At 37.3% G+C, this 16144-nt stretch overlaps 1 protein-coding gene across 1 annotated transcript; it reads left to right on the forward strand.

Annotated features, from left to right (window-relative positions):
* The first annotated feature begins 1320 nt into the window (after positions 1-1320).
* Positions 1321-5284, forward strand: LOC132254010 (uncharacterized). Its single transcript, XM_059737699.1, has 3 exons — positions 1321-2109; positions 4921-4992; positions 5126-5284. The coding sequence occupies exons 1-3, from the start codon at positions 1321-1323 to the stop codon at positions 5282-5284; spliced, it is 1020 nt and encodes a 339-aa protein (XP_059593682.1).
* The last annotated feature ends 10860 nt before the right edge of the window (positions 5285-16144 follow it).

Raw genomic sequence — 16144 nt, forward strand, 5'->3', positions numbered from 1 at the left:
GTTATTTTAGTGGTTGATGAAGTAGGAATAATGCTTTTATATGAAGGAGAATGGGTACAAGATAGAAATGTTTTCTATTTCGAAGGAAGTAAAGGTAAAGGCATTGAGATCCCGAAAACTATATCATATAAAGAGTTATTAGGGGTTGTCCATCATATTCTGAAGCTAGATCCAACAAATTGTTTTCTTTCAATGAAGTATGTATTCAATGTCAACATACCCACAAGTCTTATACAACTAACTGATGATGGGGATGTGAAATTCTTTATTGGTTTAAACTGTACAAATGGTAAGCTGTCTGTTCCATTGTGCATCATAGTTGAAAAGAGAATTGATAATCACAATCAGAAATCAATTTGCAATTTTTATTTTGAATGTCATATGCCTTCTGAGATTGATAAAGAATTGAATGGAGACTCAATGTTGATGCAAAAAAGTAGACACATTCATTGTGATTCAGTTGAAACTCTTACTATTGATGGTGAAAATGGACCAAGATTTCAAAATGAGTCACTTGCAGGGTATAAAGTTCATGATTGGAACATGAATGAGACTGCAATTAATGAGGAGGATTATAGGACGAATACTAACCCTACTAGTGATAAGCAAGTGGCCCAAATTGGCTCATTCAGAACTAGTTCAACTCAGAGTGCAGAAATCTTGACCATGATTGATACAAATGATGGTTTCATACATGACAATCCCACTATAATCGAAGATGTAGCAAATGAAAGACAAAACATGATGCAACAACCTATAGTTAGTGGAATTAGTGATGACCATCTAGAAGAGCACCAAATATACTCAAATAAGAAAGAATTATAAAGGAAGTTGTATATGATGGCTCTGAAAAGGAAGTTTGAGTTCAAAACAACTAAATCCACTACTAAGTTATTGCTTGTTGAATGTTTTGATAAAGAATGCAAGTGGCGAGTTCGTGCTACCAAGTTGGGGATTTCCAATATGTTTCAAATAATGAAATTCTATTCAACACACACTTGTCGATTAGGTATGATGTCTCGTGACAATCGACATGCAAGTAGTTGGTTGATTGGTGAGAGTATAAAAGAAATATATCAAGGGGTTAGTTGTGAATTTTGACCAAAAGACATTGTAGCAGACATTCGAAAGCAGTATGGTGTTCAAATCAGTTATGATAAGGCGTGGAGAGCCAAAGAACTTGCTCTAGGTTCTATTAGGGGATCACCTGAGGAGTCTTATAACACTTTATCATCCTATTGCTATGTTTTAGAGCAAAAAAATCTTGGTACCATTACTGATATAGTTACTAATTGTGATAATCAATTCAAATACTTTTTTATGTCGATTGATGCATCTCTTGTTGGTTTTCACACATCAATAAGGCCTGTGATTGCAGTTGATGGGACATTTTTGAAAGCAAAGTACTTAGGGACTTTATTTACTACAACGTGTAAAGATGGCAACAATCAGATATACCCTTTAGCCTTTGGGATTGGTGATTCAGAAAATGATGCCTCATGGGAGTGGTTTTTACAAAAACTGCATGATGCACTTGGACACATTGATGATTTGTTTGTGATATCAAATCGACATGGTAGCATTGAAAAAGCAGTACATAAAGTATTTCCCCATGCGAGGCATGGTGTCTGTACTTATCACGTTGGACAAAATTTGAAGACAAAGTTCAAGAATCCTGCAATTCATAAGTTGTTCCATGATGCTACCTATGCTTATCATGTTTCAGAGTTTAATTTTATATTTGGGCAACTAGAGATGATTGACCCAAGAGCAGCAAGATATTTGATGGATATAGGTGTTGATCGATGGGCACGTTCATATTCTACCGGAAAAAGATATAATATCATGACGACAAGGATCGTTGAAAGCCTTAATGTTGTGTTGAAAAATGCTAGAGATCTTCCAGTTTTGCAATTGGTTGAAGAATTGAGAAACTTACTTCAAAAATGGTTTGTGACTCGTCAACAACAAGCAATGTCAATGTCAACTGAACTTACCATGTGGGCTGATGGAGAACTTCATTCGAGGTATAATATGTCAGCAACATATCTAGTGGAACCTATCAACTCCAAGGAGTGTAATGTTAACTATGCTGGCATTAGTGGTCAAGTGAATTTAGACACTCGTTCATGCACATGTCGACAATTTGATCTTAATCATATTCCATGTGCACATGCTATTGCTGCTTGTAGATTTTACAACATTTCATGTTACACTTTGTGCTCCAAGTATTTTACTACTAAAGCATTGTTATCTTCATATTCAGAGTGTATTTATCAAACTGGAAATGAAATAGATTGGGTAGTACCTAATCATATTCGTGACAAAGTTGTGTTACCACCTAAAACGAGACGTCCAACAGGAAGACCAAGGAAAGTAAGAATTTCTTCTGGTGGAGAGGGCAAGCACACATCTCGTTGTAGTTGATGTGGTCAATATGGGCATAATCGGAAAACATGCAAACGACCAATCCCTTGATATCATGATAGCTTTGGCACTCTATGAACTTACATGGAATGAAAATTGTAATAGTGAGCTTTTTTGTTTTTTTGGTACCCATGTGAACGGAAATGTAAGTTACTTTTTTTGTATAAGGTGATAGGATAAGCACATAGATGAATATTGTAATAATGATCCCCTTTTTTTGCATACCCATAGAAATAGAGATATTTGTTACTTTTATACATATATGTTATGATGGGTTATGTATAAAGTATGAATGAAAATTACATTTTTATTCTCAAACTATGGACTCAACTGTTCTCAAGTTTATTGATAAGAAACTTGACAATAGTTAAGCTTAGGTTTTGTCTGAAGACTATAGACTTAACTACCTTCAAGTTTGTACATAAAACAACTTGACAATGGTTAAGTTCAGGTTTTGTCTAAAGACCGTTGACTTAACTGCCTTAAAGTTGGTACATAAAACAACTTGACAATAGTTAAGTTCAGGTTTTGTCTAAAGACTGTGGACTTAACTACCTTCAAGTTTATACATAAAACAACTTTACAATAGTTAAGTTCAGGTTTTGTTTAAAGACCGTGAACTTAACTACCTTCAAGTTTGTACATAAAACAACTTGACAATAGTTAAGTTCAGGTTTTGTCTGAAGACTGTGAACTTAACTACTTTCAAGTTTGTTCATAAAACAACTTGACAATAGTTAAGTTCAGGTTTTGTCTGAAGATTGTGGACTTAACTACCTTCAAGTTTGTTCATAAAATAACTTGACAATAGTTAAGTTCAAGTTAAAATGGCAACTGTAGACACAACTTCCTATGAGTCTATAGAAGATCAACTTGATACCTGTTAAGTCCAGATTAAATATGTTATTCTGGAATAGATTTCGACTTAATATCTGTCAAGTTTGTTCACAGTTAACTTGATAATAGTTAAGTCCAGGTGTTCTATTAAGACTGTGGACTTAACTACCTTCAAGTTTGTACACATAACAACTTGACAACATTCAAGTTTAGTTTAAAAGGCCAATTGTATACATAACTATCGAACAACATTCATCAAAATATCTAAGTAGATATATCAACCTGTCCAACTATATTTATCAAAATGTCTAACTACATATATGAAGCTATCCAATTACATATAACAAACCATCCAACTACATTATCAAAATGTGAAATATCAACATGAATTCATTACATAGGCAAGTATTTCATATAAAATAACTCTGCTGCAATCTTTTCTCGAAACCAGTCCATTCGAGCACTTGTTAATGACTTCAATGGATGGTTGTGCATTAAGTATTCAACATATTTGATAACAAACATGTCACAATCACCACTACATGGTACACAGATAATCAATGTTAGGGATATTATTAAGGATTAAGTGTATAAGTTATGAAAGTAAATTTAAGATGACTTACTCATTTTCCTGTTGAGGAATATCTTACAGCCGTTCAATTTCCCATTCCTGGTAGTTAACTTTTGTGTCACCATGAAACCCATAATATGCTATTGCATTCAATATATGCGGCAACAATTTGGCTAATGGTTTAATGGCAACTTGCAATCTTGCATTATTATTGATGCCCATCAATAAGTCATATACATATATAATCCTTTGATGAAGGTGGACAACTCCTAATACCCATTTTGAAATTGCAACCTGTTGACAATGAACTTGATAGCAGTTAAGTTCAAAATTTTCTTAACATATATATTTAAATCAAAATTCTAAATATTTGGATAAAATAATTTCATAAAAATTATATTCTTATAAATTCATAACAAATAACTTCATTACACAAAATTTCAAAACCTTTTGATGGTAAACTTGATAGTAGTTAAGTTTAGTTTTTTCTAATCATTCAAATATTGCTTTAAACCTTGGACTATAACCTCACTGAGAAAATTTTCAACAATTACATTATCAATTCATGAAAAATAAATTCATAAAAAAAAGGATAATTGATTAAAAATGATAAAATTAAAAAAAATTAAAAATCAAAATTTCAAGTAGAAAATTAATGCTTACTGAATCAGTTGATTTCTTCTCATTTTTTGATGACGATGACGAGGTTTCAAAACCTGGCTTTCTTTCACTTCTCTTTTTTCCCAAAACTTTATACCTCTTCTGTTTCGTATTTTTCATCACCGAATTTTTTTCTTCCTCCATTTTCATGAACTGAATCAACACACAATATCAGAAAGATGAAAAATAGGGTTTGATTGAAAAAAAAAAATGAACCAAAATAAGACACTTAGGGTTTTTTCTCATTTCATGGATGAAGACTCATATGTACAGTTCGAAAATCTAAAATCAAAGAATGAAATAGTGAAACTTACTTTCTGTTTTTACTTTGTGTTGTGTTGCCTTTTTGTTCTCTTGCAATAAACGGAAAAATCCTTCGTGATTTGTTTCTCGCAGGTTAACAGATGAAACAAATGGGTTTGCAGGGTAAGGAAGAGACACAACACAAGGGAAAATTGGAATTGGAGGGAAAATGGGCTGAAAAGATAGTTGAGGGGGTATTTTTGTCCGAATTGGGTCATTTTTGAGACTTAAATAAGTGAGGGGTTAGTTCTGCAATATTGAGGGATATTTGTCCCTTTTAATCGGTTATCCCTATTTTAAATGAGCATGATCGTCTTAAAATGGGAGTTCTTGAACGAGGATCCAGCAGTCATGGCAAGACGCACTGCCCTGGCAAAGAGGCTTGAGTTATACAGAAACGCTCCAGCTGAAATTGAAGAGGGGGTGCTGCTAGAATCACTGGTACAATCTTTCAAACGAGTTCATGCAGAGGCTACAAACGGGTAGTCCATGTAGATGTGGCAAGCGAAGTCAATGGAATAGTTGAATCTGACCCACTGATAAAGTTTGCATGGAATGAGTCACAATATACACTTTGAAAATGCCATTATGGTTGAAGAACTCACCAGTCTGGACCGGTGCAAGGGCTTGACTTTTCCTTAGGTACTAGATATGATCAATGAGCCCAAAGAGCCCTCAGACAAGCCACTGGGAAGCTGAGAGCAATGCTTCAGTCAGCAGAGGAACAAGTCAGGAGCTTGAAAAAAAGCAGAGCACATTCCTGAGTCAATTAGCAGCCAAGACAATTCTTAATGGAATCCACTGCTTGTCTACACGTCAGCCAACCTTACATGCTGATTGTAAGCGCATCAGATGACTGTACTATCATTTTATAGGATCTCAGCTCCTTGGTTTTTATCAGGCAGCTTCCTCAGTTCCCGGCGTCAATTTCAACCATATAGGTAAATGACTTGACCGGGGAGATTGTCACAACAGCTGGAGTTCTCCTTGCCGTTCGGAGCATTAATGGTGACAACCTTGCAGTGATCAACACGTCCCAACCTCCTTCTGATTCCATTCTATCAGTTACAAGTTGTACATTTTCTGATTGGGTAGACACAAACTAGTAAGTAACAGGTCACCAGAGTGGGGTTGTTAAGGTATGGAAAATGGGCTACTCTCTGTTTGAGGGGAAGATCATCAGAATTTCAGAAAGGAGAAGATGGCGGCTGCAATCACCAACTTCAAGGTGGAATATCATTTGCACCTCAGGTCCATGTGCATGGCCACCTCTAACATGGCCACCTTTTGAGCCATGTGCCACCCCCCTCAAACACTTTCCCTTTGATTTCAAAATAATAATTTCCAACCCCGTTTTGAAATGATTTTCCAATTTCTGGTTTTTAAGTGATTTCAAGTCATCAAATTTTCCATCCTTAGGGTTTTTAGATACCAACATCCCATTTTCAATAAAATTTGGTTGCCATTTTCTTTCCGGCAAGCCACTTTTGCATTTTCTTTATTTTTAAAATGTTTTTAAAATAAGTAAGAATTAAATTCCGTAATTCCAAGTGATGGAATTTATGGAATTGATTCATGCAAAATAAACAAGCTTTGGTGGGCGCCCCACTCATGAGATTTATGATTGTTTGATTGATTGGTTGATTTAATTGTCATGCATGATTGATTTTATTATGCTTTATGACATGCTCGAGATTATTCTTTAATTGTGCACTAACCCTCATTTCTTGATAGCTCACTTTGGCTCATTGCCCAGGTACGTATCTACTCTCATCCTAGTCATTCTCTTTGCATGTTCTAATTCCCATATGTGCATGATCGATTCGGGTATCCATTGATTTCCTTATTAGATGTCATGTTTGCTTTATCTCATTAGTAGAGACCCGACTTTAGGGACTTAGAGGGGTACTACGGTCTTTACCGTACCTTCCCGATAAGTAACCTGACCCCCGAACCCGATTCGGTTTTTCACAGACCACCTTTTCCAAAATAAGGAGTCACACTTAGGGTTTTTCTTTCTTATTTTGTTTACCCTTTAAAAATAAAACAAAAATAAGTGGCAACTCCAAGTCATTTTTCATAATCAATAAATCAATTTTCAAATAAAAATCGAGCTCGCCATCGAGTGGGAAACGCATGAGTCAGAAATGCGGGGTCCACACATTAGTTTGATTATTTTTTTATCTTATGTTTGGTCTAGTTTTTAAAAATTATTAGTTTTGTTACTTTGTTGATATTATGTTTAGTTTAGTTTCTTTTAAAAATCATTAGTTTAGTTATTAAGTTGATCTCATATTTAGTTTAGGTTTCAAAAATTATTAGTTTGGTTGCTTTGTTGATATTATGCTTGGTTTAATTCTCTTAAAAATCCTTAGTTTAGTTATTTAGTTGATCTCATATTTAGTTTAGGTTTCAAAAATTATTAGTTTGGTTGCTTTGTTGATATCATACTTAGGTTAGTTTCTTTTAAAAACCATTTGTTTGGTTATTCTGTTGATCTCATGTTTAATGCAGTTTTTAAGCATTACTAGTTTTGTTGCTTTGTTAATTTTATGCTTGGTTTAATTCTTTTAAAAATCATTAGTTTGGTCATTCTGTTAATTTAATATTTAGTTTAGTTTTAAAAAAATTATTAGTTTGGTTTCTTTCTTATTGTGCTTAGTTTAGTTTTTTTTAAAAATCATTAGTTTGGTTGTTCAATTGATCACATATTTAGTTTAATTTTCAAATTAGTTTGGTTGCTTTGTTTATATTATTATAGACCCTTGATTTTGTCCCCTAACCACATTCCTCGGTGCTCTTTTAGTACTCTATAATAGTTCCTTTGTGGCCTATTGATACAACTTATCTTTTTGAGCCACCTAGAGACTCTAGTCGAGGGATTTATCTAGCCTCTCATTATGATCCTTGGCAACTCTAAGTTAGATGTAGGATTTTCCTTTTATCTTTTTAGAATAGCTCATTTAGGTCACTTAGGCACTTTTCTGATCACCCTAGGTCACTTAGGCATCTTTCAAGCTCAATTAGGTCCATTTAGGCACACCTAATCCATTAGGCACCATCTTAGGTCCATCAAAGCTCCCTTAGGCCCACTTAGGCTCAACTTGACTCATTTAGATTAACCTATACCCGCTTAGGTTCACCTAGACCCACTCTAGTTCACATAGTCCCGTTTTGGTTCATCTAGGCCCACCTAGGCACACCTAGCCCACTCAGTTTCACTCAAGCCCATAGGTTCCTCTAAGCCACTTAGATTCACCTAGACCCACTTAGGTTCACCCAAACCCCACCTTAAGTACACTTAGGTCACTTTTTAGGTAATTCTTGCATGATTGCATGTTCTTTTTTTTTTTTTTTTTTGTTTATTTACTTGTTTATTTATTTATTTTAGGAAATTGTTTGCGGTAAATGATTTTAAGTCTCTTTAAGCTGAATGAAATAATATTCTATTCTTCTCAAAATTGCATGTGATTGACTTTTAATTTTTTTAATCATATAATTTAAATATTTTTAATTTTCAATTTCGTGATTTTTATTTACTCTAACCCTCATTCTTTTTTGGTTTGTTTTGCATGGGATTTTGAGTACCCCATCCATATTGAAGAAAGATATTCACAAGATTTTTTTATTTTTTTTTTTAAGTATGGAGCAATGTTCTGGAAAGAAAAATCAAGTTCATTTTAGGGGAAAGATTCGGTATGTTTTTTTTATGGAACGATGGCTAGTCAAAGGGAAGACTTTTGGAGCACGTTTTGGCGGAATTTCAAGGGCTAAGTGATTACTACTCAAAACATGCTATTTTGTAGCTTGTAATTAGCTCTTTTAAACACCATTGAGTAGTAATTATTACCTTTTAACCCAATTAGCATGTTAGGAGCCCTTGCAATCGTTTCTAACAATTGTGTTAAGTTTTGGTGCTTTTTGATAGCTTTATGCTCACCAAAGCAATTTAAGAATGAGGGAGAGCTATTTATAGTTCAGGGCAAAGCTTTTGAAAGCTTAAATTTATGAAGAAATCAAGCTATGGAGCCTCATAATCCTTTGCCTTAATCGTTCAAAGTTTACAAGGGAGAAACAATGGAGAAGAAGAAAACAGGGGATGAAAATAGGGGACACAGCTGCAGTCTTTTAGTGCACTTTTGGAGCACTTTCCAAAGTCCATTCTTTACATTCTATATACCATTTCGAAGCTCAGAAAGTCAAGAATCCAATGGTTCAAACCACGTATGATTTGGAGCTGAAATGAGGAAGATATGGACTTCGGAAGACAACTGCATCAAGCTGAGGGACAATTTCGCACACCACTGTTTAAGGTGCGAAATCCTCAGTCCACTGTGCGGAAATTTCGCACACCTCAAACCAACATGCGAAATTGGAACTCAGCGTGCGAAAATTGGATATTTTTGCCGACTCTTTTTCTTCTGATATTTTTGTGTTTAATTTTCCATTTTCTCCTTGTATTCAACCAACCATGTAATTCCTTAGCTAGGAAGTATCCAAGGAAGGGTAAAACTACCTTCCTATATAAATTCTCTTGTAATCACTGAAAATATATCTTCGTCGGGGAGCTTTCTCCAGGAGACCAACTATTGTAAATTTGTTACTTAGTGAAATACAGAGATCTCTTTTATTTTCCTTTTCTCTCTTCTATTTTCTATTTTCTTGCAAGTCAAACACCCTCTGAGGATGTTTTCCCAGAGGATGAGAGGCTAAACATTTAGTTTCTGGGAGTAAAGGAAGCTAGGTGAAAAGTCCAGATTAAAAGGTGGAAAGTTTCCGTGCATTAAATTCAGGTAGTTGGAGTCCATAAATGGCTTCTAAAGCCAAGGTTTTGCCTTAAATCCCTTAGGATCACTTTGACTGGCCAATACATGGTAAGCTTAAGGTCTCTGTGGATGCTTATTGCTAGATCCATATCAGTCCATTAGTTATCATGTACGAGCCATTGGAAAGTGATTCAAGGTGATAGCCCATAGTGTCTTAAGCCATTAATGGATCTTGACTACCATCTCTAGTGACTTTTTATGGATTAAAACTTCATTGTTAAACCTATACCGGTTCGGGAAATAACTATAGGTTAAATCCCCAATGCGAGGAGAAAAATCCGGAATTTTCCACTTTGCATCTGGAACTTGAACCTAGCAACCTTTAGCTCCGGGAGACTTTCTTTCTTCCACTTTTTACTTAGTTCTATGTGAGTTTAGTTTAAATCACCACTTTCAAAACAATTTTAATTTCTTTTAAATTTCAAGTTTGTGCTAAAGGAAATCATCAGAATCAATTTCTAATTTAGAGTCTATCATTGGTAGAGTGAAAACCCATCCCTGAGTTCGACCCTAGAACTGCTATACTATAGTAGCTTTGCTACGCTAGTATAAGGTCATAGGTTTTATAAATGTTTTTGATTAAAAGATCCGGCTGGGAAGTCAAGCGAAGAATCAAATGGCGCCGTTGCCGGGGATGGTGCCACAATACAGTGATACAACCTTTTAGAGGCTACTTTTGATTTTTATCACAAGTTAGGTGAATTCCTTTTTCACTAATTTCATTTTCTTTCATTTCCCTGTTGTTAATTTTATTTTCATTTTCTTCCTAACTTTAACCTTTTTTCTAGATTCCTTTTGTTTTTGTTGTTTTTGTCTTATTTCAGGTATTGTAACTTGTGCATGCCCTATTGGATTAGGGACCAAGAGGGAAGATTAGTAAGGATTGAGAATCCTCAAGACACAGAGTTGGATATCTGTGTAAATATTATGGACCCTCCACCAGAGGATCAGAATTCTCAACAAGGTCAAGGGGGTAATCCTAATGCATACCTATCCATGAGGGATAGAATGCATCCCCCAAGGATGAGTGCACCCTCATGCATCCTGCCCCCTCTTGAGCAGTTGGTTATAAGACCCCATATTGTACCCCTCCTACCAACTTTCCATGGAATGGAGAGTGAGAATCCATATTCTCACATTAAGGAGTTTGAGGAGGTATGTAATACTTTTAGAGAGGGAGGAGCTTCAATAGACTTGATGAGACTCAAGCTATTCCCTTTCACTTTAAAGGACAAGGCAAAAATATGGCTTAATTCTTTAAGGCCAAGGAGCATAAGGAATTGGGTTGATCTTCAAGCTGAATTTTTGAAGAAATATTTCCCCACCCATAGGACTAATGGGTTGAAGAGACAAATCTCAAACTTTTCTGCAAAAGAAAATGAGAAGTTCCATGAGTGTTGGGAAAGGTATATGGAGGCTATCAATGCTTGTCCTCATCATGGTTTTGATACATGGCTCTTAGTGAGCTATTTTTATGATGGAATGTCTTCTTCCATGAAGCAAATTCTTGAGACCATGTGTGGGGGAGATTTTATGAGTAAGAATCCTGATGAAGCCATGGACTTTTTAAGTTACGTGGTTGAGGTGTCAAGAGGATGGGATGAGCCCAACTCAAGAGAGAAAGGAAAATTCCCCTCTCAACAAACCCAAAATCCAAAGGCTGGAATGTACATGTTGAGTGAAGATGTGGACATGAAAGCTAAGGTGGCAATAATAGCAAGGAGGTTGGAAGAACTTGAGTTGAAAAAGATGCATGACGTCCAAGCTATTTCCGAAACTCAAGCCCATGCCATGCCATGCACCATTTGCCAATCATGTGATCATGTGGTAGATGAGTGCCCAACCATGCCAGCCGTGAGAGAAATGTTAGGTGATCAAGCCAATGTTGTGGGGCAATTTAGGCCTAACACCAATGCACCCTATGGTAACACCTATAATTCAAGCTGGAGAAACCACCCAAATTTTTCTTGGAAACCAAGACCACCTCCATACCAACCACAAGGCCAAACCCAAGCACCTCAACAACCATCTTCAGTGGAGCAAGCCATTGCAAACCTAAGTAAAGTCATGAATGACTTTGTGGGTGAACAAAGGGCAATCAACTCCCAATTGCACCAAAAGATAGAGAATGTTGAGAGTTCTCTAAATAAGAGAATGGATGGGATGCAAAATGATCTATATCATAAGATAGATAATATTCAATATTCCATCTCTAGACTTACCAACCTCAACACAGTGAATGAGAAAGGAAAATTCCCCTCTCAACCAAGCCAAAATCCTAAGGGTGTTCATGAAGTTGAAACCCAAGAGGGGGATTCTTCAAAGTTGAGGGAGGTTAAAGCTGTGATAACCTTGAGGAGTGGAAAGGAGGTTGATCAACCCTTGCCTAAGGTGAGGCAAGATGAAGAACTCATGTCAAAGAGACCTTTGATTAAAGAGAACAAAAACCAAGAAGAGAAGAGTGGGAAGAAAAGTGCATCCAAATCAAGCATTGAGGAAGAACCAAGGATAGTGATTAAGGAGGATATGATGAAGAAACATATGCCTCCCCCTTTTCCTCAAGCTTTACATGGAAAGAAAGAAATCAAGAATTCATCAGAAATTCTTGAAGTGCTGAGGCAAGTGAAGGTGAATATACCTTTACTTGATATGATCAAGCAAGTCCCCACATATGCAAAGTTTCTAAAGGACTTGTGCACAGTCAAGAGAGGTTTACAGGTGACAAAGAATGCATTCCTCACTGAGCAAGTGAGTGCTATCATCCAGAGTAAGTCCCCAGTTAAGTATAAAGACCCGGGATGTCCCACCATATCAGTCAACATTGGAGGGACACATGTGGAAAAAGCTTTATTAGACTTGGGAGCAAGTGTGAATTTGCTCCCATACTCTGTCTATAAACAACTGGGACTAGGAGGATTAAAGCCTACAACCATGACTCTCTCTTTAGCTGATAGGTCAGTAAAAATCCCAAGGGGTGTGATAGAGGATGTTCTAGTTCAAGTGGACAAATTCTACTATCCTGTGGATTTTGTGGTGCTTGATACTGATTCCTCTGTCAAGGAAGAAAATTATGTGCCAATCATCCTAGGGAGGCCTTTTCTAGCTACCTCAAATGCCATCGTTAACTGTAGGAATGGGGTGATGCAGCTCACATTTGGAAACATGACTTTGGAAGTAAACATATTCCACTTATGTAAGAGGCATCTTTACCCTGAAGAGGAAGAAGGATTTGAGGAAGTATGCTTGATCAACACTTTGGTTGAAGAGCACTGTGACAAGAGTTTAGAGGAGAGCTTGAATGAAAACCTGGAAGTCCTTGAAGATGGGTTCCCTGAACCCTCTGATGTGCTAGCCATTATGTCTCCTTGGAGGAGACGGGAAGAGATCTTACCACTGTTCAACCAGGAAGACTCACAAGGAGTTGCTGTGGAGGACCCTCCGAAGCTTATTTTAAAACCACTTCCTGTGGAGTTGAAGTATGCATACTTGGAGGATGATGAAAAATGTCCAGTGGTGGTTGCCTCAATCCTCACTAGTGATCAAGAGGATAGTCTTTTAGGAGTCCTCAGAAAATGTAAGAAAGCCATTGGATGGCAAATTTCTGATCTGAAAGGGATTAGCCCTTTGGTTTGCACCCATCATATTTATATGGAGGATGATGCAAAACCAGTGAGGCAACCCCAAAGGAGACTGAATCCTCACATGCAAGAGGTGGTGAGGAGTGAAGTTTTGAAGCTACTTCAAGCTGGGATCATATATCCCATTTCAGACAGCTTGTGGGTGAGTCCCACCCAAGTAGTCCCAAAGAAATCTGGAATCACTGTGATCCAGAATGAGAAAGGGGAGGAAGTCTCTACACGTCCTACCTCAGGATGGAGGGTGTGTATAGACTATAGAAGGTTGAATTCAGTAACTAGGAAGGACCATTTTCCACTGCCTTTCATGGACCAAGTCCTTGAGAGAGTCTCAGGACATCCTTTCTATTGTTTTCTAGATGGTTATTCAGGGTACTTCCAAATAGAAATTGATTTGGAAGATCAAGAGAAAACAACCTTCACTTGTCCCTTTGGTACTTTTGCATATAGGAGAATGCCCTTTGGTCTATGTAATGCTCCTGCAACTTTCCAAAGATGCATGCTAAGCATCTTCAGTGACATGGTCGAACGCATCATGGAAGTTTTCATGGATGACATCACTGTATATGGAAGTTCTTATGAGGAGTGTTTGATGCATTTAGAAGTTGTTCTCCATAGATGTATTGAGAAAGACCTAGTGCTAAATTGGGAGAAGTGCCATTTTATGGTACAAAAAGGAATTGTCTTAGGACATATCATCTCCAAAAATGGCATTGAGGTAGATAAGGCAAAGGTGGAACTTATTGTTAAGTTGCCACCTCCCACAAATGTTAAAGGAATTAGGCAATTCCTTGGACATGCAGGATTCTATAGGAGGTTCATTAAGGATTTCTCAAAAATCTCAAAACCTCTGTGTGAACTTTTGGTAAAGGATGCCCATTCTATGTGTAAGGCATGTGATCGGTGTCAAAGGCTTGGTAAGCTAACACGCCGAAATATGATGCCCTTGAACCCCATCTTAATAGTGGATATCTTTGATGTCTGGGGTATAGACTTTATGGGACCATTTCCAATGTCATTTGGACATTCCTACATCTTGGTAGGAGTGGATTATGTCTCTAAGTGGGTAGAGGCAATCCCATGTAGGAGCAATGATCATAAAGTGGTACTTAAATTCCTCAAGGACAACATCTTTGCAAGATTTGGAGTGCCAAAGGCCATTATAAGTGACGGGGGAACCCACTTTTGCAATAAACCTTTTGAGACTCTTCTAGCCAAATATGGGGTTAAGCACAAGGTAGCTACACCTTATCACCCTCAAACTAGTGGCCAAGTTGAGTTAGCCAATCGTGAGATCAAGAATATATTGATGAAGGTGGTCAATGTGAATAGGAAAGATTGGTCTATCAAGCTCCTGGATTCCTTATGGGCTTATAGGACCGCTTACAAGACTATTCTAGGAATGTCTCCCTATCGCCTTGTTTATGGCAAAGCGTGTCATCTTCCAGTGGAGATTGAGTATAAAGCATGGTGGGCAATCAAAAAGCTCAACATGGATTTGTCAAGAGCCGGGTTAAAGAGATGTTTAGATTTGAATGAATTAGAGGAAATGAGGAATGATGCATACCTCAATTCAAAAATTGCAAAAGCAAGATTGAAAAAATGGCATGATCAGTTGGTAAATCAGAAGAATTTTACCAAAGGACAAAAAGTTTTGCTTTATGACTCTAAACTTCATCTCTTTCCAGGTAAATTGAAATCAAGGTGGACGGGTCCTTTCATAATTCATGATGTGCATCCCAACGGAGTGGTGGAAATATTCAATCCCACAGGCAATCAAACCTTCAAAGTCAATGGCCATCGTCTCAAGCCATTTATAGAGCCTTACAGTACAGACAAGGAGGAGATCAACCTCCTTGAACCACCACAACTCTGAGGGAAAGCAGGGTATCATGGGCTAAATAAGTCCATGAATTTTTTGTTATAGTTTTATAGTTATATCATTAATTTTATTTCTTTTTATTATAATTTTTCCTTAATCTTAGTTTATTTTGTCTTAATTCAAGTCAATTTTGATGATAAATTTCAGAAAAAAATCATGAAAGATGGGGAGAGCTCGTCAAAAGCAGCTAAGGGGAGAAAATCCAAGGAAACAGAGCACCTGATTTCAAGGTGCGAAAATTTCGCACACCCTACCCCAAGGTGCAAAATCCTTGGACCAAAGGAAGCAAATTTCGCACACCCTACCTCAAGGTGCGAAATCAATTTCAAGGTGCGAAATCCGTTTTCAAGGTGCGAATTTCCTAAAATCCAATTTCACACACCTGATTTCAAGGTGCGAAAATTTTCGCACGGTGCGAAAACCTCTCCTAGCACACGTGTGCCAATTTCGCACACCCCAAGCTCATTTTCGCACTGTGCGAAACGGTGTGCAAAAATTTCGCACACCACTGTTCAAGATGCGAAAATTTCGCACACCTCATTTCAAGGTGCGAATTTTATTGTCCAAAGGGGGCCATTTTCGCACACCTAAATCCAAGGTGCGAAAATTCCAGTTCAAGGTGCGAAAATTTCGCACGGTAAAATTTTCAGCTCTAAAAATTTAAAACGGACTTTTAAATTACAATTTTACCCTCGAAATTGTGCCTAACGTCTAAAAACGACTTTTCGGTTGCCTTGGAAAATTTTTAAACATAAAACTCCCCCAAACCCCATTCATATATAAGCCCTTGAAGCCCAGGAACTTAACAATCTCTCCCGCGCACAAGCTAAGACACCTCTGGAATCCCGAACACCCACCTCCCTTCATTTCGGCCATGGCAAAGACCAGAGGAGGCCATTCCGCCTCCCCGTCCTCACCGACACCTCGACCACAGCGAGCCGCCATGGGAGCCGCACCTTCACCTCCTGTTCAGGCCCCGGCCATTCCCCCATCTGAGGGGAAA

The sequence above is a fragment of the Vitis vinifera genome, chromosome 7 (genome assembly GCF_030704535.1).
Source record: "Vitis vinifera cultivar Pinot Noir 40024 chromosome 7, ASM3070453v1".
In the NCBI taxonomy this organism is placed as follows: Eukaryota; Viridiplantae; Streptophyta; class Magnoliopsida; order Vitales; family Vitaceae; genus Vitis; species Vitis vinifera.

Excerpts from the sequence above, each read along its gene's own strand:
- LOC132254010 (XM_059737699.1), top strand. The coding sequence starts at position 1,321 with ATGTCGATTGATGCATCTCTTGTTGGTTTTCACACATCAATAAGGCCT. Across the intron at positions 2,110-4,920 it reads ATGCTGGCATTAGTGGTCAA|GGTAAGGAAGAGACACAACA; the intron begins GTGAATTTAGAC and ends ATGGGTTTGCAG. Across the intron at positions 4,993-5,125 it reads CTGAAAAGATAGTTGAGGGG|TTCTTGAACGAGGATCCAGC; the intron begins GTATTTTTGTCC and ends TTAAAATGGGAG.